General features: G+C 45.7%; 1 protein-coding gene across 1 annotated transcript in view; it reads right to left on the bottom strand.

Moving 5' to 3' along the window:
• CTDP1 (CTD phosphatase 1) overlaps positions 1–25,662 on the bottom strand; it is a 165,461-nt gene that overhangs the window by 45,466 nt on the left and 94,333 nt on the right. The window contains exons 10-11 of the mRNA XM_088475897.1: positions 23,121–23,351; positions 14,231–14,399 (exon numbers count right to left, since the gene is read on the bottom strand). Of these exons, the coding sequence (XP_088332023.1) occupies positions 14,231–14,399; positions 23,121–23,351 (400 nt within the window). The remainder of the gene's footprint in view (positions 1–14,230; positions 14,400–23,120; positions 23,352–25,662) is intronic.

Below are 25,662 nucleotides of genomic sequence, written 5' to 3' on the forward strand. Positions count from 1 at the left end.
AGCATAGATTGAAAGGCTGAAGATGAGGCCGCCAAACTCTGGACTGAACTGGATAACACATCCACCCATGGTGGTTGACCCGCCTGAGGTAGACCTGGAAAGGGAATGACGGACTGCTGTGTCACAGGAGGGGATTGAATATACATGGACTAACAGCATGAGGCCCAGGGGGAGACTGCAACAGATGCAGCATACCCTGAGAAGGGGGGGTGGCTGGTTGGGGTAATCCCCTAGGGGGGAGGGTACCGCGATGGAAGCCAGCACCTGAGAAAATACCGCCCAAGGAAGTTCTTGGGAAATTTTGGGGTTAGAGGGACCAGGTAACTGCTGGTACCACACACATAGCCCATCCTGTGATAAATCCTGCTGATTAACACCGGTGACGCAGAATCTGCAGGAAAACAGAGTGGAAGCCGCGGAGCACTCAACTTCCTTGTCAGACATGGTAAAATAAATAAATAAATAATATATATATATTCACAGAAATATATCAACGCAATGGGGAAGTTCAGTGATTTACTCCTGGCACACCCCCAAGCGTGCAGCACACAAGCCCACAGATATGGCACAGTGTAGCACGCAACCGTATGTGACTGACCTCACAAATACATGAATTTATATAAGTGAGATCTAAGAAAAGCCCTTCCCACACACACCTGCCAGGGCTGTAGGAGGAAAGGGATAGGTATAGACTAACAGTAAGTAGAAGTAAAGCACAGTCAGCACTAGCAAAAGTCACATACAATGCAGAAAGTTATACTCACTGCACCTTTACACTACAATCAACCTGCCCAGATTCAGTGTCTGGGAGGGCTATAGTGCTGTGTACACTGTCCTACCAGGGGAGAGGTACACAGGGTGACCGGTCCACTTTGCTGCCCGAGATCTGCGCTCCTCTTGATAGAAAAGATGGCTGCCGGAGACCTCAGAGGAGGAGTGGCCGCAGGAGGAAGCAGCTCAGCATCGCCAGACCATGCGCTGGAAAGGCGTGCTGAGCTGAGGAGCCGCTAGACAGGGAAGAGCTCTCTCCCCTGGCTAGCATTTAACCCCCGGTATGCCGGCTCCCCCTATATTCCCTGGTGGTCTAGTGGACACACGGGGTATGCCTGCATTAGGGATGTGCAGGCTCGGATAGGTTCGAGTTTGCACGTGGAGTTCGGATTTTTCCCTCCAAAAAAACGGAACTCAGAAAGAGGCAAAACGTCATCTTACATGGACGAACATCATCATTCCTGGACTTTTAATCCGAACTCCACGTGCAAACTCGAACCTATCCGAGCCTGCACATCCCTAGCCTGCATAGAAGGGGAGCCCGCAGCCACAGCTAGCGCCTCCAGTCTGTCCCCAGAGACCGAAGGCTGAAGGCTGCATGCACCCGCGGGTCACTGCAAGTGGTGACCCGCGACCAACCTGTTCCCCGGCGATCAAGCAGCAGCCTAGGGATTCCTCGCAGCGCCGCGGAGTGTAAGAGCGGCAGCTTGGACGTCCAATGGACAGTCTGATGCTGCCGCTCTGAAGCATGTAAATAAATAAATAAAATTAAATAAACTCTTAAAAAAAAAAAATAAGCTCCGGGCTGCTATGCAGACCCCCTGCATTACAGGGTGACCCGACTCCGGCTGGGAACCAACTAAAACTGAGGTGCCTGTGGCTCGGGGGCAGGGTATAGAGGAGGATGGACCCAGTGCATCCTGGGAGCAGCAAAAGCTTTAACTGCGTGGTGCCCGTGGATCCAGATCCAGCTATACCCCAAGGCAGGGATGGACTGGCCCACAGGGGTCCAGGGGAATTCCCCAGTGGGCCCCACTGTCTGGGGGCCCCACCCCCTCCTCTAGGTGTCAGGTTCCAGACTGCGCACTCAAATTATACTGTACATTGCTACTCTATTGGAGGGTCGGTTACCTGGTGGAGCAGGACCATGGATAAACATGGGTGCTTGGTGCACTTCTAAAGAAACTACAGCAATATTTGCCTAATGGTTAGCTAAGCAGCTGTAGTGGCTGACCACACCCCTTAAGCATGGGCCCCTAGCACTTCACAGTTTACGTTTCTTTTGCCACTGGGCACCCAAATAATATCGTTCATCCAGCAGGTAAGCCAGTACCACTTTTTATTAATGGTTGTGATATTAATATTTTTTAAACAGCCATCAAGAGTTATCTGATTCTAATACAGTTGTTGCCTATATTATTTTTGGATGATCAAATAAGTGACCAAGTGTAAGACTCTATGTTCTGCAAATACACTTCAGAGGTCATCTAGGACTACTCTGAGTGAGAGATTTTCACTCAGTCATTATCAGTACATATTAATATTGCGTATTTATAATTATATTCCATTACCTTCCTATCCCTTTCTTTATGTGATTCATTTATCTGCTGATTTATATAAGATACATCTTTTTAATAATTTTATTGATTTATTTTATGTCATTGAGACAATAAAAATGCGTTTATTTTTTCATTATTTATGTGTGTGCTGCAGCAACAAATCATAAGCGCTCCCATATTTGTTTCTATATTTCTTGCAAGTTTTCTTGGGGTTTGCGTACCCCATAAGTGGTGAGCTCCATATTGATTTGCATTTTTCAGTTGTTTCTGGAGCGCCTGATTCTGTGTTTTCTTCTGTTTCCAGCTATTTTCGTAGTTTGTTTAATGGATTATAATCAATTAAATGTATAATTATCGACTATAATCGAAGGGAAATATTATTAAATGCAAGAGCTAAGATCAATGCATAAACACAACTGGAATCATTATATAAAGAAAGTGTGGCCAAAACGAACGTCACTGACTCCAAGGCAGAAAATTGTAGTCAATATTCCTCTTGTTGATCCGGAGAAAATGTATCTGCCTTCGTTGCACATTAAGCTTGGGCTGATGAAGAATTCCGTCAAATCTATGGATAAAACCAGTCGTGGATTCATCTATGTGAGGAATAAATTCCCCTAAATAGGAGAGGCATAAAAAAGGAGGGTCATTTTGTAGGACCTCAAATCAGGGAACTGCCTCAAGATAAAAAATTAAACGCAGAGCTTAATGAACATAAAAATCTGCATGATTGTCATTTAAAAGAATTTGAAAGGAGTTTTTGGGAAGTCACAAGCAGAAAACTACCGTGACGTTGTAAATGACCTCCTGACCTCATTTAGAGCTCTTTGATGCAATATTAGTGTAAAAAAAATATCCCTTTTCAGACTCCCCCTTAGAGTTTTTCCCAGAGAGTGTTGGTGATGAACACGGCAAACGACTTCATCAGGATATCTTCAATTTTGAAAAGCAGTTCCAAGGAAAGTGTAGACAGTCTATATTGGCAGACTATTGCTGGACACTGAAAGGAGAAGTTTCTGAGGCGAAATATAGTTGAAAATCATACACTTCTTCCATTTACAGGTAAATTTATACATATTTTATTTGTAATAGCCATATTGGTGAAAAAAAAACCGTACACTGATTGTAAAATTTAATCTGTTTCTAAAAAAAACTATGCCTGATATGAAAAAAAAAGTTTTAAAACCAGATTTTAATTCAGCTTCCAAAATACAGTACGTTTCACCTATTTTACTGTATGGGACAGAAAATTATAAATATTTTGTTAACTAGTGGTATTAGTGTAAAAGCTCCGAAACAGGGCAGAAGTGCGTTCTGTGCCGGCCCATGCCCCCTAAACCCATGATGTTATAACGTACTGCCCAGAGCATCCTAAGGGCAATTCCACAGGCTGCAGGTGTCGTGGGGCAGCGACGGTGCCTGCCCCAGGGTGCTGATCGCACACCCCTAGGTACGGCTCAGGGTTTAATTGCCTGTAATGTTAAGGAGTTCGCTTTAAGAAGAAATATTGTACCCTGTTGAAATCATATAATAAAATGAGAGTTGGGGAGTACAAATGTTCTGCTAGTTTAGTAGCGGAATCAATAAAAAAGGTTCACAAGTTCCATTATCTTTTAATGTTGGATTGCATCATCATATCAGAGACTTCTTTGCAATCTTGATAATGTTTCAGGGATTCTAAACCAACTGATCTAGAATGTTCAACTGAAGATATATTATATGCCACCTTGCCCAATAGAGAATGCAGACCATCCACGCACGCAGGCGGAGCTTCTGATTACCCAGAAACCCGCCCTGACGGACCATATTTATTTTTCAGAGACGGAGACAGCCTAGTCTCCATCCTTGCTGCACTAGCCGAGGGCCACCCTTGAGCGCAACAAATCTGCCGCTCCTCAGACAGAAAGCTCTGATTGGCAGTGCTCACTGCACAGGATACAGGTATGGCCGGGGGAGCTGATACGCATGCCAAGCAGCAGATTCCCTCACGTGGACTCAGGCGGCTAACTTCCTCCTCAGCACTCGGTTTTGTTAGTATGCTGATGTTTACGTGTGTGTTTGTGTGCATGTATGCTGTGTGTAAGTACGCTTGTGTGTGTGTGTATATATATATGCTGAGTGTATGTACGCATGCTTGTGTGTGTATGCTTATATACGTAGAGATAGATAGAATGTATGGAAACACCCGTTAAAAATCCTGCGTTTGCCACTGCCGACTGTGGAAGACCTAATTTGCTAGGAGATGAAGACACTTATTATTGGTACCTTTTGCTGAAATGTAACTTTCTTCTGACATACATATATGATCTTGTACTGTACAGATGTGTGCTCATACACCTAGGCTCAATACACCATGCGGCGCAAGTGGGTTGTGCCGAGCGGTGCAGCGTCCTTTTTGCTTAAGTGTGCGTCTCGGTCGCAATGCGATGCGACAAAACCAATTCAGGAGATTGAACAGATTCATTTGATAAGCGTCACAGATGTACTCTGCGTGCAACAGAGTATGAATCTGTACAATGGAACTTGGCGCAAAAAAAAAATTGATTTTGGGACTCACCATAAAATCCCTTCCTCTTAATCCAGCGGACACTGCCATGACATTGTGTAGTAGGGGTCGGCAAAGCCATACACAAAACATTGCGCCCAAAGCTAGCATCACTAAAACAAAGTATGAAAACTGTAGAATTTGGTTAAAGTATGCACAGAAGACCAGGTTGCAGTTCACCACAGCTGTTCCACAGAAGCAGTGTGACAAACCGCCCAGGAGGCTCCCACACCATGGAAAGGTAGGCCTGGCAAATGCCTGTAGTGATCCAACTAGCAATAGAAGTCTTAGAAGCAGGCCAACTCCCTTAGAGGTGTCAATCAATATCAAGAGAGATTCAGTCTGATGATGTAGATCCGTACTGCCGGACCACATCCAACATATGCAAAATGGATTAATCAGATACACGGTCAGAAACTGGAAAGGCTGGAAGGACAATGGGCCTCATTCAGACCCGGTCGCAAGCACCGATGTGCTCCCAACTGGGTCGATTGGTAGCCCTGCGCACGCGCAGCGGCCGCACTGCGCGTGCGCAAGCCCTGGGGCGAGAGAATCTCTCTCACTCCAGAGCTCGCTACAAAAGGGGCGGCTGTCGATGTTGATCGACAGCTCGCCCCGTTTTGTAGGCGGGCTGGGGGGTGGTTTCCAAAACTGAGGCGTTCCTTAAGGAACGCCTACCATTTTGTGGGCGGCCGCACTGATATGATGTCAGTGGGGAGCTTCCTGCTCCATCTGAGCAGAAAGCTCCCTGGGGATTGCGGTTGCCGAGACCCAACCTTAGGGTCTCGTCGCAAGCCCCGATAGACGCGATGGTGATCACCATCGCGACCATCAACCTGATTGGTCGTTAAGCTGTGGCTGGTAACCCACAGCTTAACTAACGACCAGGAGGCCGCACTTCAAAAATGAAGCGGCCGCCCTCATTCAGAGAGAGAGATCGCTTCTTGCGAGCGCCCCTGAATGAGGGCCAATATCCTGATTAAAGTGGAACTTCGTAACCACCTTCAGGAGAGATGATGGCTTAGTTTCGAAAAACCACCCAATCAGGATGAAAAATGTCTAAAGGAGGTTTACAGGATAAAGCTGCCAGTTCCAAAACTCTGTGAGCAGAGGCTATAAGCTAGAAGAAAAATATGAGATATGGTAAGAACTTACCCTTGTTATCTCTATTTCTACGAAGTCCATAGGGTTCCACAGGATACCTTGGGGTATAGGTGTGACGTCAGTCGCAGGGCACCAAAGAGTTAAGCTTTCAGCCTCCCAGGATGCACTAGGTCCCCCTCCTATACCCCGCCCCCGGGCCAAGGCACCTCAGTTAGTTACCAAGCCATAGGCCGGAGGAGGAGAAGGAAGAGAGAGAACAAAGATCTGGACACATACAAGAATCACATTCTCACCAGAGGGAGACGGAAAACTGGTGACCAGAGCAAAGCCCATCTGCAGCACAGGTGCGACAGGGCGGGAGTCCTGTGGAACCCTATGGACTTCGTAGAAATAGAGATAACAAGGGTAAGTTCTTACCATATCTCATATTTTCTACTTCAGGGTCCATAGGGTATCCACAGGATACCTTGGGGATATCCCAAAGCAGTATCCTTTAAGGGTGGGGACGCTCCTGTGCAGAAAGGAGAATCCGCCGCCCGAAGGAAGCATCCTGAGAGGCGAAGGTGTCAAACCTGTAATACCTCACGAAGGTATGGACAGAAGACCACGTAGCAGCCTTGCAGATCTGAACTGCCGAGGCACCACGTCGAGCTGCCCACGAAGGACCCACAGACCTAGTGGAATGTGCCTTCAGAGAAGGAGGGACCGGTAGGCCTTCATGAAGATAAGCTTCAGAAATAGCCATACGGATCCAGGCTGCCAAAGTTTGCTTTGAAGCAGGCCAACCCTTTTTACGGAAGCCAAAGAGGACAAACAAAGCGTCCGACTTCCTAAACGAAGAAGTGCGGTCAACATAAGTCCTTAAGGCCCGCACAACATCCAAAGAGGCCTCACCCACGGAAAGACCCGGTGAGTTAAAGGCCGGAACAACTATTTCCTCGTTAATATGAAACTGGGAAACAACTTTGGGAAGAAACTCGGGCCGAGTGCGGAGCACTGCCCTGTTCCCATAAAAAACCAAGAAAGGGGGTCTACAAGAAAGAGCCCCTAACTCAGAAACACGTCTGGCCGAAGCAATGGCCAGAAGGAAAACAGTCTTAGCTGTTAGCCATTTAAGATCCACTGAGCCCAGTGGTTCAAACGGCGGTCCTTGGAGAGCCCTCAGGACCACAGCCAAATCCCAAGGCGCCACAGGTGGAACAAAGGGCGGCTGAATGCGGAGAACACCCTGCATAAAGGTGCGCACATCCGGGATTGTAGCAATCCTACGGTGAAACCAGACAGATAGGGCCGAAACCTGTACCTTCAAAGAAGCAAGGCGAAGCCCATGATCTAGTCCCGCTTGCAGGAAGGCGAGAATCCGAGACAGACGAAACTCCCGCGGTGCATAACCTCTCGGTCGACACCACTGGAAGAACGTATGCCACACGCGATGGTATATCCTCGCGGAAGACGGTTTCCGAGCTCGTAACATGGTACGCACCACAGAGCTGGAAAACCCCCGGGACCTCAGCATGGCCGTCTCAACAGCCACGCCGTCAAAGACAGCCGAGTCAGGTCCGGGTGAAGGCAAGGACCCTGAGACAGAAGGTCCGGTCGTAGCGGCAACCGCAGAGGAATGTCCACGGACAGACCCTGAAGGTCTGAGAACCAGTGCCGTCTGGGCCACGCGGGAGCTATCAACAGGAGCGTCCCTCCTTCCTGTTTGAATTTCCGGATTACCCGTGGAAGAAGGGAGACCGGAGGGAACAGGTATGCGAACCGGAACGTCCACCGGACGGACAGAGCATCCACCAGAGACGCCCCTTCGTCTCTTGTGCGAGACCCGTACACCGGCAACTTGTTGTTGTGCCGGGACGCCATGAGGTCGATTTCTGGAAGACCCCACCTGTCCACCAGTAGTTGAAAAACGTCCGGGTGCAGGGACCATTCCCCCGGATGAACGTCCTGGCGACTTAGAAAGTCCGCCTCCCAATTGAGCACTCCCGGGATGAAGACCGCTGATATGGCCGGAAGATTGCGCTCCGCCCAAACCAGGATCCGAGAGACCTCTACGAGAGCCGCCCGACTGCGAGTTCCTCCTTGCCTGTTTATGTAGGCCACGGTGGTAGCGTTGTCCGACTGGACCTGCACCGGGCGACCCTGGAGAAACCGCTGTGCCTGCTGGAGAGCATTGAAGACCGCACGGAGTTCCAAGATATTTATTGGAAGCTCCGCTTCTGTCGGCGTCCACCTGCCCTGGAACAAGTGTGGACCCGAAACTGCTCCCCAGCCCCGAAGACTGGCGTCCGTTGTCAACAGGACCCAATTTGGAACCCAGAACGGACGTCCCTTGTTGAGGTGGGTCGTCTGTAACCACCACGTAAGGGACAGGCGAACCTCCTGGGTGAGCACAATCGTCTGGGACTTCAGAGACTGAGTCAGCCCGTTCCACTTGGACAGGATCAGGTGCTGCAGAGGTCTGGAGTGAAACTGGGCGTATTCCACCATGTCGAACACCGACACCATGGAGCCCAGTAACCTCATCGCCGAGTGTAAGGACACCCGGCGGCTGTGCAGACAACTGCGCACCCTTGACTGTAAAGCAGAGATCTTGTCCTCCGTCACGAAGATCCTTTGCTGTCCCGAGTCCAATAAGGCTCCAAGATGCAGAATCCTCCAAGACGGGATTAGAGTGGACTTCTGCCAGTTGATTAGCCAGCCGTGCCGTTGCAGCAGTGCAATGGTCAGGTCCAAGTGGCGTAACAGGAGCTCTGGAGATCCTGCCACCAATAACAGGTCGTCCAAATACGGCAACATGCGGACTCCCTGCAGCCGCAGAGAAGCCGCCATGACCGCCATCACCTTGGTGAAAACACGTGGTGCTGTTGCCAGGCCAAAAGGTAACGCCCGAAACTGGAAGTGGTCGCTGCTGATTGCAAACCTGAGGAACTGTTGATGGCGTCAAAGAATAGAGACATGCAGGTAAGCGTCCTGTATGTCCAATGACACCAAGTAGTCCCCAGGTTCCAGCGCCAGAATGATGGACCGTAGGGTCTCCATCCGAAACTTCGGGACCCGCAAAGACTTGTTGAGTGCTTTGAGGTTGAGAATCGGACGATATGACCCATTGGGTTTCTGTACCAAAAATAGATTTGAATAGAAACCCTGGCCCCTCTGGGAGAATGGAACCGCCACTATAACTCCAGCCTGGAGCATAGTGTGCAATACCTTCCGCAGCTCCGTAGCCTTGTTCCGGTCTGATGGGAGACCCGTGGTGAAGAAGCGAGCCGGGGGTCTGTGCCGGAAGGAGAGGGCGTATCCGTGGGAAACCACCTCCAGAACCCAAGTGTCTGTCGTAGTGGTCGACCAACACTGGGCGAACTGTAGCAGGCGGCCTCCCACCCTGGGATCCCCCAAAGGGAGGCCCGGACCGTCAGGCCGCAGGCTTGTCATCTGGCTTGGGGGCCGGACGTCTGGTACTCCATGCCTGCTTCCGGGGCTTGACCGATTTCTTAGGGCCAGCCTGTCGAGGAAACGACTGTGGTTTGGGCCTGCCCTGGGCCCTAGATGACCGAAAGGACGATGGTCCCGAACCAGAAGGAGCAGCGGCCGACGGGAGACAGGCAGATTTGGCTGCCGCCAGCGTGGCCACAATCTTATCCAGATCCGGACCGAAGAGAACTTCTCCGGTAAACGGCAACGCTTCCAGACCTTTCTTGGAATCTGCGTCAGCCTTCCAGGATCGCAGCCACAAGGTGCGACGAGCAGCTACCGCTGCTGAAGAAATTCTAGACACCAGAGTACTAATGTCTAGAGCCGCCTCGTTGATGTAGGTGGCCGAATCACGGAGATTGCCAATCAACTCCGCCTGATCGGCCGGACAGTCGGATTCAAAAGAAGCCTCTAATGAATCCGCCCAGCGCTCCATCGCTCTGGCAACCCAGCAAATGGCCATAGCCGGCCGTGCTGCCCCCCCTGCAAGGGAATAAGCGGACTTCAGGCAGATTTCTACCTTGCGGTCCGTAGCATCCTTAAGGGAGGACATGGATGGCATCGGCAATGTGGCACTACGGACAAGACGGGTCACGTGAGAATCCACCTGTGGAGGGGATTCCCACTTAGCAAAATAATTATCCGCGAACGGATAAGCCACCGCCAGGCGTCTCTGCGGCTGGTATCTTTTGCCAGGTTGTTTCCACGCCTCCTCTAAATGGTCCACCAACTGACCCGAAAGAGGAAAGACTGTGGCATCGCCCTTCACATCTTTGAAAAAGGCATACTTAGATTTAGCCGCTGGGGGAACTTCGTCCTCAATCACCAAGGCTGTGCGGACCGCCCGAATAAGTCCAGGAATATATACTTTGGACTTAGCATCAGCGTCCTTAGTATGGAGAGGTTCCTGATCGTAAGGATCAAGAATCTCCCCATCATCAGACGTCCCTTCGTCATCCTCATAAGGAGCGGACAGAGACGCCACCGGCCTTTTATGAGGCCGCATCACAGACTCCCCTTGCAACACATCCGACAAGTGCTGTACAGAACTCGTCAGGGAGTTAACCCACGCTGGCTCCTGAGAACCCGGGAGCGGGGAAATAGGGAGACTGTGGGGTACCACCAATTGTCGTGGGAACCCCTGCATGGGTGACGACACCACAGACTGCTGGGACAAACCCATTGGAGTAAACGCGGGCTGCGGAGCTAACTGGCCCACTAAAGCTGTTAACGCCTGAGCGAAACAAGCCCAGGGCGGCTCCTGTACCGGTGCTGTAACCGTAATAGGCCGCGCCATGGACAAACACTGCCGGCAAAGGCCCTCCGCGCTACCCTCCCCCTCCGCTAACGGTACTTTGCACGTGGTACACTGTAGCCGGAGGGGAAAATCACTTTCAGACATGATGGCACCACGTATGTGACCTCTCTCACCAATTAAGTATTAAATAGGCGAGAGACCACCCTGCAGCACCGCACCGCAAGGGCTTTAGCAGAAGAACAGGGACAGTAATAAAGCTGACAGTTTAGAGAAGAAAAGTTACAGGCAGCAGCGCTAGCACAGTCACATACAATGCAGAAAAATAACAATTCCTGCACTAACAGCGCTGATCACTCAACTACACAGACACAGGGCCTGGTAGGACACAGCGCTGCATACACAGACCTGACCACAGCGGAGGAGAGGTATGCGGGGGGACCCAGACCACGATGCTTCCGTCCAGCGCTTCCAGCAGCGTTCACCATGCGTTCTGGAGAAGATGGCCGCCGAGGAGCAGAGAGGAGGCTGGCCTGGGGGAGGAGCGCTGCCACAGGACCAGTCGGCAGCATGCAGAGAGGGCTGTGTGCAGCGGGGGAGGCGCCGGCTGTGAGACAGGGAAGGCGCGCTCCCCTGGCATGCATTTAACCCCTGGGACGCCGCAGCGCTACCGCTCTGCTGCGGTCCGCTGTCCCAGGGGGTAGTGGAAGCGCAGGTTGGTCGCCTGGCTCCACGCTGCAGCCAGTCCCCAGGGAGCCCCCTGCCTGGGGACTTAGGACCATGTGATCAGCGGGGACCCACCGCGGGACCCCGCTGCTTACCTCTGTCCCCCTTGAATCCGGCCATGGTCCGGAGCATCTGGGGTCACCGCTAGCTGTGACCCCAGACGCCCACCAGCATCCCCGGATCAGTACCGGCGTTCTGGTACCGGCGGGGTGTAGGGAAGACAGCATGGACGTCAGGACTGACTGTACATGCTGTTCATCCAGATGTGCAGCCACAGCTGCATGAAGAATAAGCTTCAGGGGCTCTTCTAGCCCCCACTCCAACAGGTGCACCCGACTCCGGCCGGGCACCAAACTAAACTGAGGTGCCTTGGCCCGGGGGCGGGGTATAGGAGGGGGACCTAGTGCATCCTGGGAGGCTGAAAGCTTAACTCTTTGGTGCCCTGCGACTGACGTCACACCTATACCCCAAGGTATCCTGTGGATACCCTATGGACCCTGAAGTAGAAAACGACTTTCAAGGTGAGATATCTTAACTCCACTGTATTCAGTGAATCAAAAGGAGACTGTTGAAGAGCCTTCAACACAAAGTTCAAATCCCACAAAGGAAAGGAGGGACATATGGGAGCTGAATGTGAAGTATGCCATGCAAAAAAGTCTGGACTTCTGGAATAAGGGCTAATCTTTTGAAAAAGGACAGACATGACAACCACCTGACCCTTTAAGAGATGACAACCGAATACCTTGAGACAATTCAGCCTGCAAAAAAGCTACGCAATGTCTTGGCAGTGTCACCCATCGTGGATGAATGAGGAAAGCTGTGGCCGCCCCAATGTAGCACTTCGCATACAGATTCAGACTAAGTCGCACACAAATATACAAGTGTTGCATATCAAATGCAGTCTCATGAAGCGGTTTTGTTGCATTGTGTTGCAATTACAATGCACATTCAAGTGAAAAAGACACTCAGGATGCTGAGTCGCATAGGGCCTGGTGCACCAAGAAGGGCTGTTGGGCGTGACTGCGGCAATAGTATACAAATACACATCTGTATCTATTTCAATGCACAAGTACTGTAGTTGGTTAGAAGGCACTGGAATCAGTATGATCTACCGATAGCGGCTGCCCGGCAGGGGTGAAAATCCTGATCGTCCAAGGTATCTGCTAACCCTACTCTACCCCCTAACCCTCCCTTACGGGTGCCTGACCCTAACCTCCCCCAAAGTGCCTTCCCCGTCGCCTTAACCCAAGTCCCTCGGGGAGTGGGGGGAGGGGGGGGGGGGTGTGCCAAACCCTGACCTGCCCCCGTGGGTACCTAACCCTAACCCCCCCTTCCCCTAGCCTAACCCTAACCTCCTGGGGGGGTGCCTAACCCTAAGTCCCCCACCGGGGGCCCTAAACCTAAGGCGCGCCCGGCTTACCTTCGATCGGTAAGCCAGGTGTCGTGCTCCCGTTGTAGGTCTAATGACAGGCGTCTGGATTTCGACACCTGTCATTAGACCCCTGCCGGGATTAGACAGTCGGGAAGCCGGCGGTCAGGATTACGTCAGTCGGCTTACCGATGGCACTAGATGACTTTTCTCTACATTACCCAACCATGTACCTATAAAAAGTTCACTTGGACTGTTCTGCTCTCCATCTTCCCTCTTACCAGAATTTTATATAGCCAAGGCCATACCACGATTGCTTGCTCTAAGAGCGCCCTCTAATGGTATAGCAGTCATTATGGATAGACAATAAGAACTACTTTGGTTGCAAGTTCCTAATTATAGTTCTATTTTTTTATTTTTTATTAAATTGTTCCTTTTCGACTGATTCAATTCTATATCCAAAAGATCTTTTATCACCTAGCGACTAGAGCGTTTATGTTGTCTTTCCCTAAATAAATCATCTTCTACGCTGGTTGCAGAGGGTGCTGTATACCTATTGTCTTAATATGTTTCATCAATGTTCGTACTATTTCATGATTAAATGTTGTTGAGCATACAGCAGTTCTTCCTTGGATACAAAGTATTTCATCATCCAGTTAATGCCTTATACTGTTTTGGAGGTTGCTCTTGACTAATTCCCTTTGGGGAACAACCTATACAAAGCTTTTCTTATAATTATTAGGTAAATCCTTTTCACACACTCCAAACAAGAGGATGTGTCTTTCAGATTATTTTCCCTTCTACAGGCTCAGAAAGAGTACTAAAAAGAAAATACTTAAAACAGACTAAATAAACTAATATCCCTACAGACAACCCTTTGTAAGTGGCGTGCCTTGAATGGGTGTCCAACAGCTTTCTGAGGACAAGTTGCAGACTCTGTTAATATCAGCAATGCAATTACTTAACACGTCAGCTGCTCAAGGGCTCACTGCTACAGATTAAATAGAGGCCTGACATACCATGTCTACAACTATGTAGTAGAGAACAGGACCTGTAGGAGCAGGCCCTGGTCCTGGTGGGCAGTCTACCAGGAAGCGACAGCAGGACGTTTACTGATCCAGCATCAGACCCCACGGCTTTCTTTATCTGCCCTCTGCCTTGCTCAGCTGAAGACAGGAAAGAAAAATCAAGGAAGAGTCATATTACATACTTTCCAGGCTTGTCAGTTCTTTTCCTCCCTATTTCAGCTGTACAAAGATGCCCATGCAGTCTGAGAAAGTAATTACCATTTATTTAATATTAATTTACGTATTGATTAGCCATAACGATAAAGTAAAAAAAAAATGTGTACAACCAGACATATGAAAATTACCTAAAAAAAAAATGACATTTGATTTCCAATCATTAATCCATATACGTTAACTTACTTCTTTGTCCATGCTCTCCAAATCCTCCTTACAAAGTGTATATAGAGGCATGGTTTCAGACATGCTTGGCTGACGTTTTCTCCGGGCTGGACCAGACTGTTCATCATCTGCAGTTGCTGTAGGCAGCTCTTCATCATCAAACATTTGTTCTTGATGAGGTTGAACAACTCTGTCAAACAAAATGGATTTCTATGGTTAAATAATATGTTGTACATGCGCCATTAAAATGAGCAAGCTGACTGCTAAACAAGAAACCAATGAAATACAATGACAAAGTAGCAGACAAATCTCATGTATATTACAATGCAAAAAAAAAAGCTTTCAAAGGATACTAATAAAAATGTAACCTATTGCAGAGATATAGAAGTAGTCTAATTACTAATGCAAAGTAATGCTCTCCACCAAAAACATTTGACAAGTGAGAAGTCCCAAAACTGAGATGTGATATAATGTATTATATGCAGACATTTAAATTTGTAAAATGGTTAATGTCAAATGATATTTAACTATTATATATGTCTATTACCTTTGAAGACCTCTCATATCACCCTCATATGACACAAGTCATGTACAGCATGTGTTTAGGATCTTAACTTGATAATTGGTAAGGTTTTTTATTTTTCTTAACTTGCTCATTGATGCCAAACTTCCACATGTTATGAGATACACCCACACAAATAAGTTATTTTCTTTAAGCTTAGAAAGAAGGCAATTGTTTGTAGATCCATCCTGGCATCATATGGGAAAAGAGCCTTACAAAAAGTTCTCAGAAACTGCAGCAGTTTAAGTTTAAATAAAGCAATTCACAAAATATTACCCGATGTTTGAGTTTTAGTTAAAATTTACTTGACATTATTTTTAATAATAACCCAAGCCATTTTATAATTTGACTTTCCTATGAATGTAAGATATTTGTAATGGGAAGTTTGACTGGGGTTGAGCACTTTGTTGTAATCAATCTTCATATTCTGTTTCAGAACAGTTCTATTTGAAGTGGGCAGGGATAAAACAAAGTGTGGTCAACAAGATCATCAAGATTCTCAAAGCATCAGCATTTCAAGGAACATGTGCTGCTCTTATACTGGGCATATACTATGCAATTATCTGTCAGATATCTGTCCAATCTGGCTGGCTGGAATGAAAACCTGGTAATGTTTAGGAGCAAATTGCATTCAACCTTTTGCTCACAAACACTACAAAACAGACAAAAATTGTCGTTCAGACAAATTGGTTATATCAGATGAATTTAACCTATTTGAACAATTGATTTTGACCATTTTCCAGTGTTTGTGAACACTGGTCAAATGTAATTTGCTCCCATACATTACCAGGTTTTCATTCCAACCAGCCAGATTGGACAGATGTCTGACAGATAATTGTATAGTGTATGCCCAGCATTACAGAAGTCACTGAACTGTTATGCCATGAATTTAGGTTAGGAAGACAAAGCTACAATGGATAGACCGTGTCATTGTTAATATTTTTATTATTACCAATTATTTATATAGCACATACATATTCCATAGCGCTTTATAGAGCATATTTGGCAATTCACATCAATCCCTACCCCCGTGGAGCTTACAATCTATATTCCCTGCAGGGGACAAAGAAAGCAGGTGCACACTCAAAATACTAAGAACAATGATTAGGTTTGAAATTAGGGTGTGCAGTCCAAGCCCCCTCTCCCTTTCCACTATATTTGTGTATATATTGTACACCTGAAGGCTGAGACTTATTCTGCTTGGTATATGCACCCCTCCCATCTTCCCTTAGGTGGTTTTAATCAGCACAGGTTCCTACACTGCTGTGTACATCATAGAATGGGCACTATTATAGGCAGGTCCTGGATAAATTGACATAAAGTACCATAGGGATCTTATGGTGTTCACCTTGACGTTGTGGATGGGCAAACATTCTTGGCCAAGTGTACTAAGAACCTCACTTACACTCCATGTTAATTGTAGAGTTTACAAGAATTATTTTGACTATCATTGTTTTTAGTATTTTGAGTGTGCACCTGCATTCTTTGTCTCCTGCATTGTACTACAAGTATCAAACAGAGGTTACCTGGGCGCGGTGGGTAGGCCCATAACCATGGCCATGATTATGCCAAAACCTCTTATTATTTGCAAAATTCTATTGCAAAATGTATTATTATATATAATGAGTAATGTTGGAGTTGTGCATCTGTAATTCTTTTTTGTATCTCCACAGGTAGCACCTCCCATTATATATATTTTCAGGGTGTGCAGTCTAGGGCCCCCTTTCCACATATACTACAAGTATCAGCATGGTAGTACCTCTTATTACGTTTAAAATTAGGGTGTGCAGTTCAAGTCCCCCCCCCCCCCTTTAATCTATATTCCCTATCATATGAACACAAACACACAATAGGTTTATATTTTTGTCAGGAGCCAACTAATCTACTTGTATGGTTTGAATTGTGAGAGGAAATCAGAGTACTGGGAGTAAACCCACACAAGCAAGGGTGGAATATACAAACTCCATACAGTTAGGGCCATGGTGGGAACTCAAGACCTCAGTGCTGTTAGGTAGTAATGCTAACCATTGCACCAACTGTGCTCATAAGAGTAGGAGGATGAAACTGGAACACCCAGACAGGAGCTAGGTAGAGCAAGATGTGAGGTTCATGCCATACTGGTACACACACACCTCTGTATGAAAAGGTTTATGCATCCAATTTGTTTGCAAACGGACATTATTTCATTAATTTTGTATAGAAACAAATACTTGAGAAAATTAAGTGCATATTAAACGGTTTGCATTTTGTAACTCTGCATAAGCCCTTTCCAGTATGTGTATAAATCACTTTCAGGGACTTTTAGACCTACACCAAACCACATGTCCCGGTTTTACAAAATAGCAACCAAAAAAATAACTTACACATATTATACAAAGTCATATTTCACACTTTGGGCTGAATTCAATTAACTGCAATAAGCCACTTTTCGGCAAAAAACGGCTTATCGTGCAAATTTATACTTATCGGGCAATCCTATTGGCTGCGGTTTTCGCATCTGCGAATTCTCTATAGCCAAGTTTTCTCCACCACCAGAGCAGGTGATAAGTTGTGCAAAACTCCTATTTTTAAAGGTAAAAATGTTGGGACTTGGCGCAGAACCCCTTGGCACCGCCCACCCTTAATGACCAATTAGGGAAAAAAAGTTTTTTAATTATCTTTTGGCCAATTATGACATGTAATTTTTGGGGTAAAAAGATGCAAAATTAGTTTAAAGTAGTGGGTCAGGTATTTTGGGGACTGTATGGAGGGACATGAATTTTAAACATTGCAAGTTGCTGCATCAGGTGCATTTTTAACATGTTTTAAAAGTGCCCTAAAATAACACAAAAATATACTTGCACCCATTTTAATATACCCCTGATTTAACTGCATTTATTCCCCCCCCCCCATATAGCTTTCTATAATTTTCCCACTGTTATAGCAAAATGCATATAACAGCCATCTGACACAATTTATGAACCCCAAATACTTTTATTAGGGCTACTTATACACTTTTATATTGTTTACCTATCTCAGTTTTACAGACAGATTTCCACATTTTCTGCTGTACTTTTTGCCAGTTACACCACGAACAGTTTTTGGGAGAATGCTGCAAAGAGGTTTTTGGAGTTGGATTGTTCGAAAACAAAAAACGAGAGCGCACGAAGGCAAAAGAAGTAAAATTATCGCACAAAAATTCCCGCAGTGAACGAAAACTTAATATAAGTTACGTTTTTGCATTATCACGGCTAATTGAATTGCAACTCCATATATATATTACAAAAAGTTAATTCACATACTACCCATCCTAAAAAATGGCCAGTATAATTTAAATGCAGATTAAAACGTTCAGTTTAACGTTGATTATTTAAATTTCAGACAGGCAATTCCATGTCACGTAGAAAAGAGCTATAATTTAACTTGTCAACATATGTTGAAAAATCAAAAGAAACACAGCTACAGATTTATTTATTTTTTACAGAGTCACATATTGGAATTGCCCGGACGCAAAAATAACATTTCATAAATAATATTTTGTCATCTATAGGCCAATTGGAAAGTGTAATTAAGTTAGAAAAACTTACTGTACATTAGACTATTGGTTCTCAATCATATATTTTTTTAATTTGTTTAAATAGTTAGCTTGGACCTAATGTGTCAGAGTGGAAAAACAGGTCGTTTACAATAAAATCAAAGCATATGGAATAACCAGTGCCCCAACAGTCGTTTCTGGGAGGAACTTTGGCTTCTACTCACCATTTGCACACCTATGACAGGATGAAACTGCACTGGTCTTATGGTCCAAAGGTGTTTTCCACTTTAAATTTGCATTCTAACAAATCTCTTACATTACCTATATAAATGAGCAGCCTGTGTAGGCACCCCCACCATGTGTTACACTTGACAAGGTCTTGGCATGGACATATGGTGGGACCCTTGCTGGTCACTTTACATACTGCTTAGGTTTCTGGAGCAGGAGATATCAGATGTAGAAGCTGTAAATAAAAGAGGAGAGTCCAGTGCCGGAAACCTCCCCAAATACATCAACTGTTTGGCTAATACTGGCAACATCGTATTATTCTAGTGGACAAGACTTCATAGACGCTGCCTTTGTCCCTCAATGCATGGTATAAGTGCAGAGTAGATAGGTCTAAACAAGGCAATATACCCAACTATTCCTTTCTTGAATGCATCTGCTCTGACAACAGTACGATCCACATCTGATTAATCAGGCAGCGACCCATGAAACACGTTATAGTGATGGAAACTACAACAAACACTTTTCTGCTTAATAACTGTTTATTTTGAATTAGAAATTTTGATAAACCACCCGATGCTGAAGCAGACTTTCATTCCCCTTCTTCCTTGACTTGAGTCTCATAGAAAAGATTATTATTATTCAATAAGGACCTTATACCTTATACTTGGACTATTTGGTATTGTGGTTTACCTGTGCCCTCAAGATAACTTTGATTGTTGTATAATATCCCAACCAAAGCTAAAATATTTTTAAATGTATTCACACTTTATTCTAATGAGCCAACATATTATTGAGATGTTTCCTCTGCTGTTGCATGTTTTACAACACAATGGGACCTGGTGCCAATCATTTTTAAGTGAAATTGCTGAGCATAATTTAAAACCTGGATGAGATATGCTTTTTGGACATTCATGTAATTAAAACATCAAGGCAACTGTTCTTCAAAAGTAGGCTGATTAGGCGGCATATTGTTATTACTGACTGCAATATTTATACAAAGTCAGGAAGAGACGCATTTATTTAACTTTATGGACATCTTGGACTTGTTCAACACTGATATGGAACAGTACTGTAGGATGTGGAAGTTTCATACTGACCAGTGGTGGTGTCTGTGGTCATGGGAGGGCTGGAAGAAGCTGCTAATTTATTGTGGTTGGTTTGGCAGGAGAAGTTTTAGACAGATTCAGGAAGGGAAAGCAATTATCTCGATCATTATCTATAGAGCCTATAAAAGGAGATGTGACCAGAAAGGGTTATTACTTTCAAAGACGCAGGATTCCTGCAAATTAGTGGAAGAAACCTAAAAACGAAAATTAATCTATTTTATCTAATTAAAATGAACAGCTTGTAGATCAACCACATGAGGGCAATATGATTAAAGATCAACAATTTCCATATTTTGCTTGCAATATTGTGATGACCATGGTAGGTCAGATAATAAGAGTGGTCCATCCACGGTTAAATGGGTTCATTCATACAGCTGAATTACTGAAACTAATCACTCTCATCATAAAATTAAACCTCATTCTTGTTTAAGATGTACATTTATTCACCATGTCTCACAAGGTGTTAATATTAATGTACCATAAATGAAACTTATACTGCTTAATACAAACACATGGGCACTTGAACCAGAAAAGAAGACCTAATGCATGTAATCAGGACTTGACACATTTTTGTCAAATCTAGGAGCCAGCTTAAAAGTTTAGGAGCCAGACCATCATCCACTAGCAAAATATATGAAAACTTGTATAAACAATCACACATGCCCCATCGATGCCCCTCAACCTCCCCACATGCCTTCAGACCACCACACATGTGCCTTCAATGGTCATCAGATTCTTCCACATGCCCATACCTGCCTCCAATCTATATTGTGCCACACCCTAGGGCCCAAATCCATATTGTGCCACACCCTAGGGCCCAAATCCATATTGTGCCACACCCTAGGGCCCAAATCCATATTGTGCCACACCCTAGGGCCCAAATCCATATTGTGCCACACCCTAGGGCCCAAATCCATATTGTGCCACACCCTAGGGCCCAAATTATTAGTATGCCGCACAGTAGGCCCAACATACATAGTATGCCCCACAGTATGACCAAATTCATACACTTGTGGGATGATAAGTTATAGAAGTACATATGATGAGACGTGTAACTTGGGGAGGGGTGGTGGGAGAGGCACACTTAGGGAGTTTCACCTGAGCGCTGAAGGAGCAAGGTGCAGGAGTCTTATTAATTAAATTACAGTGAGGAAGTACTGGAGGCAAGGAGGGGGTTAGAGGCAGGCAGTGCTGGGGGTAAGTAGTAAAGATAGATCGGAGATGGGGCAGCACTAGTGGCAAGGAAGGAGTTAGGGGCAGGCAGTACTAGGCACAGTATTTACCTCCTTCCTGCTGAAAGCCATCTCACACAGCATGAGCTGCAGCCACAGCTTGTCCTTCCAGAGCCCTCCTGGCCCGGTCAGTGTCCACCTCCCCAGCTTCCTGTGTGCGGAAAGCTGGCTGAAGGGGTTGAGGGTGGAGCGCAGGCAGCTGGAGGAGCCCAGTACCAACAACATAATGGGGGCAATAGCGCTGCTGCTGCAGCCGGGAGAGCCACAGGGTGGCCAGCAGGGAAGGGGTGCAGAGCCCGAGGAGGAGGATGCTGAGGCGCCGCTGAAGAGCTGCTGGATTCAAATAGCAGAATGATGTGCTGGCGAGCAGGGAGGGAGGGAGACACTGCAGGTGTATGGCAATAGGCGGAGGAGAAACTAAAGGCAGCATGGTGATTGGCTGGAGAGACACTGCAGGCAGTGATTAGCTGCAGTGTGTCCTGTGGGACAGACCCAGTCATTTACTAAAAGTGGCTCCTGCCTCCCTGGATATTCTGGTCGCCAGGCAGCAAAATCTGGTCGCCATGGTGAACTGGCCCCCGGGATTTAATAAAAGTACTAGATAATATTTGTACAGAAGAGCAAGTTGCACCACAAAGCACCTGCTCTGCAAATGAGCAACTTCCTAACTGTTATAGGCCACTGTTCCCTCCTGTGACATGCACACTATCTGACAGACAAGAAACACACCATAAAAAACACACATGCTACTCCGATTCTTTTATTGCATTACTGCCCCCCTGCCGTCTCTTCCAGAACAAATAAAATTCTGCCCTGAAATAAATTCTAATAAGGAAGTTGTCAAGTTCTTTCAATACGAAAGCACTTTTATTGCAAATAATATGAACCAACTGGTGGTTGTCCCTGCTGCTGCCAGGGTTTTTTTTTTTTACATTTTATGTTATGAACGCCTACATCTTCATTTACCCATGTCTGCCCCTCAGCATCTCCCCCCAGACCCAGTTTTCTTTCATTAACCATTACCTCCAGTCCTCCTTAGCAGACCTTTTGTTTTTGCCTCTGTCCAGTCACTGGCAGAAAGTCATTGTGAGGGTGGGTACACATTAGGACAAATGTGCACCCACCCTGCTAATGACTCTCCGCTGACGACTGGATGACAGCGCAGCCGGCAGCTGCGTGCGCTGTGGATGTAAGGTCTAACATGACATGAACACGCAATGACCTAATTTTAATCAGTGGTCATCTTTATTATATTGATGCTTTTAAATTTTTCCAATCAGACAATTTAGTTTACTTTAGAAACCTTCTATGAAGGCCTGTCCTGCAGAAAATGGGCAGGATAAAAATTAGACATCAATCTTTGGGGGGTGGGGGGGGAATTCACAGAAAAGTGCTCCCTACCATATGGTGTAGCGAACACTTTTGTGAGAGATCCTACTGCCATAAAGCGAATGGATTTGCTCTTAATTGAATTCCCACCTAAGTGTCATTTGATCAAAGTTCCAGAACATTTTGGCAGCTCAGCTACTCAAGACATAAATAACTAAATATAAAATGCAGACGTAGGAGTCACATAAAACAAAAGTAATATCATATAGTTTTTCTACAGTGATGGCAAGTTCAACATGTTGACAAGATTGAAATAGATTATCAATCACCAAGAGTATCAATTTGATAATTGATTGTATCACTGGATCCTTGTAGTGGGTTTTTATTAAGTTTCCTTGCCATTATAATTTGGGTTAGTGCCAGCATTGTAATCTGTAATGTGCTGTACACTTTTGGTACAGAACGTGCCTGGGTGCTTTATTTTCGCCAGGTTTTGGTGATTTAATTTTGACGTGTAACAATAGGAGGATTGAGTTAAGGCTAATTCACCAGATCTAGGATCAACATTATGAATAAGCACACTGTTGTATGCATCTGTTCGCTATGAATTCTAATTACAATTTGAGAAGGATTTCAACTGCTACCATATGCTCAATTTCTCAAAGGCATTCATACGCCTTCATTTCATTGTTAAGCTTTTTTCCCTGCAGCACAAATACCAACTCATGTGGGTCCTTAAGCAGCATTCTACACAAACAGAGATGATTTCAAATGTGTGATATTTTATTTATTTCAAAATATTGAGCTAACAAAAATGCGCAAATCATACATTGCAAATACAGTACACCAAAATGTAATTCAGATTCTTATTATGAAGAACATGTTAAGGAAGAAACAATATTTTATGTTAAAAGTAGTCCTGTACTACTGTTTCATATACCTGAAGGACGAGTGCTCTCCATGTACAGCTAAGCTCAAAGGATGACAAGGTGCTTGGATATATGGCGGCTGACTGGAGTCCTGTGATCCTTTCCGGATGAGTTTCCCGGTGACAGAGTCATACAGTCGTACTCCTGGACCTGGCTGCGTCTTTGGGTGAATAGGTGTAGGATGATAGAGTGGAGTTTGAAAAGCACTCTGTATCTCTGGAAAGCTGGTGGGACTATTTGTTCTATTGGAGCAAATGAAATATATTATATTAAAACTCTAGTTCTAGAATTTTGAAAATTATAAAATATATATTTCAACTGTCTTGACTCAAGCTCTATGCCTGCAAAGTGTGGAGTCGGTATCCCCCTACAGCCTGCTGTAATAAACTCGTGCTTAGCCTTCGAACCTACTCGGTGGTTTAAGAGACAACACAGCTCCCCTCTCCAGAACTGCATGAAAATACAATTCAGAACGACTACAGCCAGATGTGAACTATTAAAGTACTATCCGTATTCACAATTATTTGTGAATATCTTCTAATATGAGGCAATCTCTACTTGTGTCCTTTTTCCTTGTGTGTGAAATGTGAGTGGATTGTGAAGGTGTACAGGCAGGGGTGCTGTAATGCTCTTCAGTGAATAATAGGCTTTTGTTAAACAATTTGTGCCAACACTGTGGAATATTATTGTTGTCCGAGCTTAATAAACTACAACAGCTAAAATGACTGATGCAATACTTTTAACTATTAACATCAAATTCCCAATATGAAGGTGCAATATATCAAAAGGTGACAAGCTCTATATAACTGGATTACTCTACTACCGCCTCCGATATCCTACCTCCTTTTTGCTTGGTGAGCCCACTTATCAAGTATCACTTGATAAGTACTGCTGTAGTGCTTACAAGTATTACCAAAGACTGGTTTAAGTATCTTTCATGTTATTTCTTCTATATATCATCATGATTAAAAGCTTTAGTCGGGGGGAAGGGGAAGGGGCAACACTTTAAATTATATATTAAAATGTGGGATACAAAAAGACGCTGAATCCCAGCAGATAGCTATTTTATCAATCAGCAAACAGAGGAAAAATATGAGATATGGTAAGAACTTACCCTTGTTATCTCTATTTCTACGAAGTCCATAGGGTTCCACAGGATACCTTGGGGTATAGGCGATGGCGGCAGACATCCAGGCATCACAGAGTTAAATCTTCAGCCTCCCAGGCTGCACTGGGGTCCCTCTCCTATACCCCGCCCCCGAGCCTCAGGCCACTCAGTTTCGTAACAAGCCATAGGCCGGAGCAGGAGCAAAAAAGAGAGAGAAAAGACAGTCTGGAACACACAAGAATCACATTCTCACCAGAAGGAGACGGAGAAACCGGTGATCAGATCAAAGCCCATCTGCAGTACAGGTGCGACAGGGCGGGAGTCCTGTGGAACCCTATGGACTTCGTAGAAATAGAGATAACAAGGGAAAGTTCTTACCATATCTCATATTTTCTACTTCAGGGTCCATAGGGTATCCACAGGATACCTTGGGGATGTCCCAAATAAGTATCCTTTAAGGGTGGGGACGCTCCTGTGCTGTAAGGAGAATCCGCCGCCGAAAGGAAGCATCCTGAGAGGCGAAGGTATCAAGAGCATAATACCTTACAAAAATATGGACAGATGACCACGTGGCTGCCAATCACCGCTGAGGCGCCACGTCGAGCTGCCCACGAAGGACCCACAGACCTAGTGGAAGAGCTTTAATAGAGGATGGAACAGGAAGACCTGTGAATCCATCCTGCCAAAGTTAGCGTAGTGGCAGGCCAACTCTTTTTATGGAAACCAGAAAGGACAAAACCGAGAGTCTGATTTCCTAAATGGATTGGTACGGTCAACTTAAATTCTTAGCGCCCGTACCACAGCCAAATATGCCTCACCAGCAGACAGGACTGGGGAAGTAAAGGCAAGTACTGCCCTGTTCCTAGGAAAGATGAGAAAAAGTGCGGTCTACATGACAAAGCCTCCCATTCTGAGATCCTACTGGCCAAATTAAGAGCCAGAAGGAATACAGTCCTAGCCGTAAGCCATTTGAAATCCACTGAGCCCAGTGGACCAAATGGCCGTCCTCAGAGAGCCCTAAGGACCACAGCCAAATCCCAAGGAGCCACAGGTGGAACAAAGGGATGCTGAATATAACGTACACCCTGCACAAAGGTGCGGACATCAGGAAGAGTAGCAATCCTACACTGAAACCATACTAACAGGGCAGAAACCTGCACCTTGAGGTAAGCAAGGCGAAGACCGTTATCTAAGCTCACCTGTAGGAAAGCCAACCTCTGGATATCCAGAATGCCCGAGGAGCCTAGCCTCTAGGGCGACACCTGAAAGAAAGTATACCATACCTAATGGTAAATTCTTGCAGATAAAAACTTCCGAGCTCTTAGCATGGACAGAGCCCCTGTTAACTATAGAGCTGGAAAAACTCCTAGACCTTAAGAGGGCAGTCTCCACCGCCACACCGTCAAGGACAGACAACCCAGGTCTGGGTATCAGCCAGGATCCTG

This window comes from Taudactylus pleione, unplaced genomic scaffold, assembly GCF_031769625.1.
Source record: "Taudactylus pleione unplaced genomic scaffold, aTauple2 ptg000179l, whole genome shotgun sequence".
NCBI classification, from domain to species: domain Eukaryota; kingdom Metazoa; phylum Chordata; class Amphibia; order Anura; family Myobatrachidae; genus Taudactylus; species Taudactylus pleione.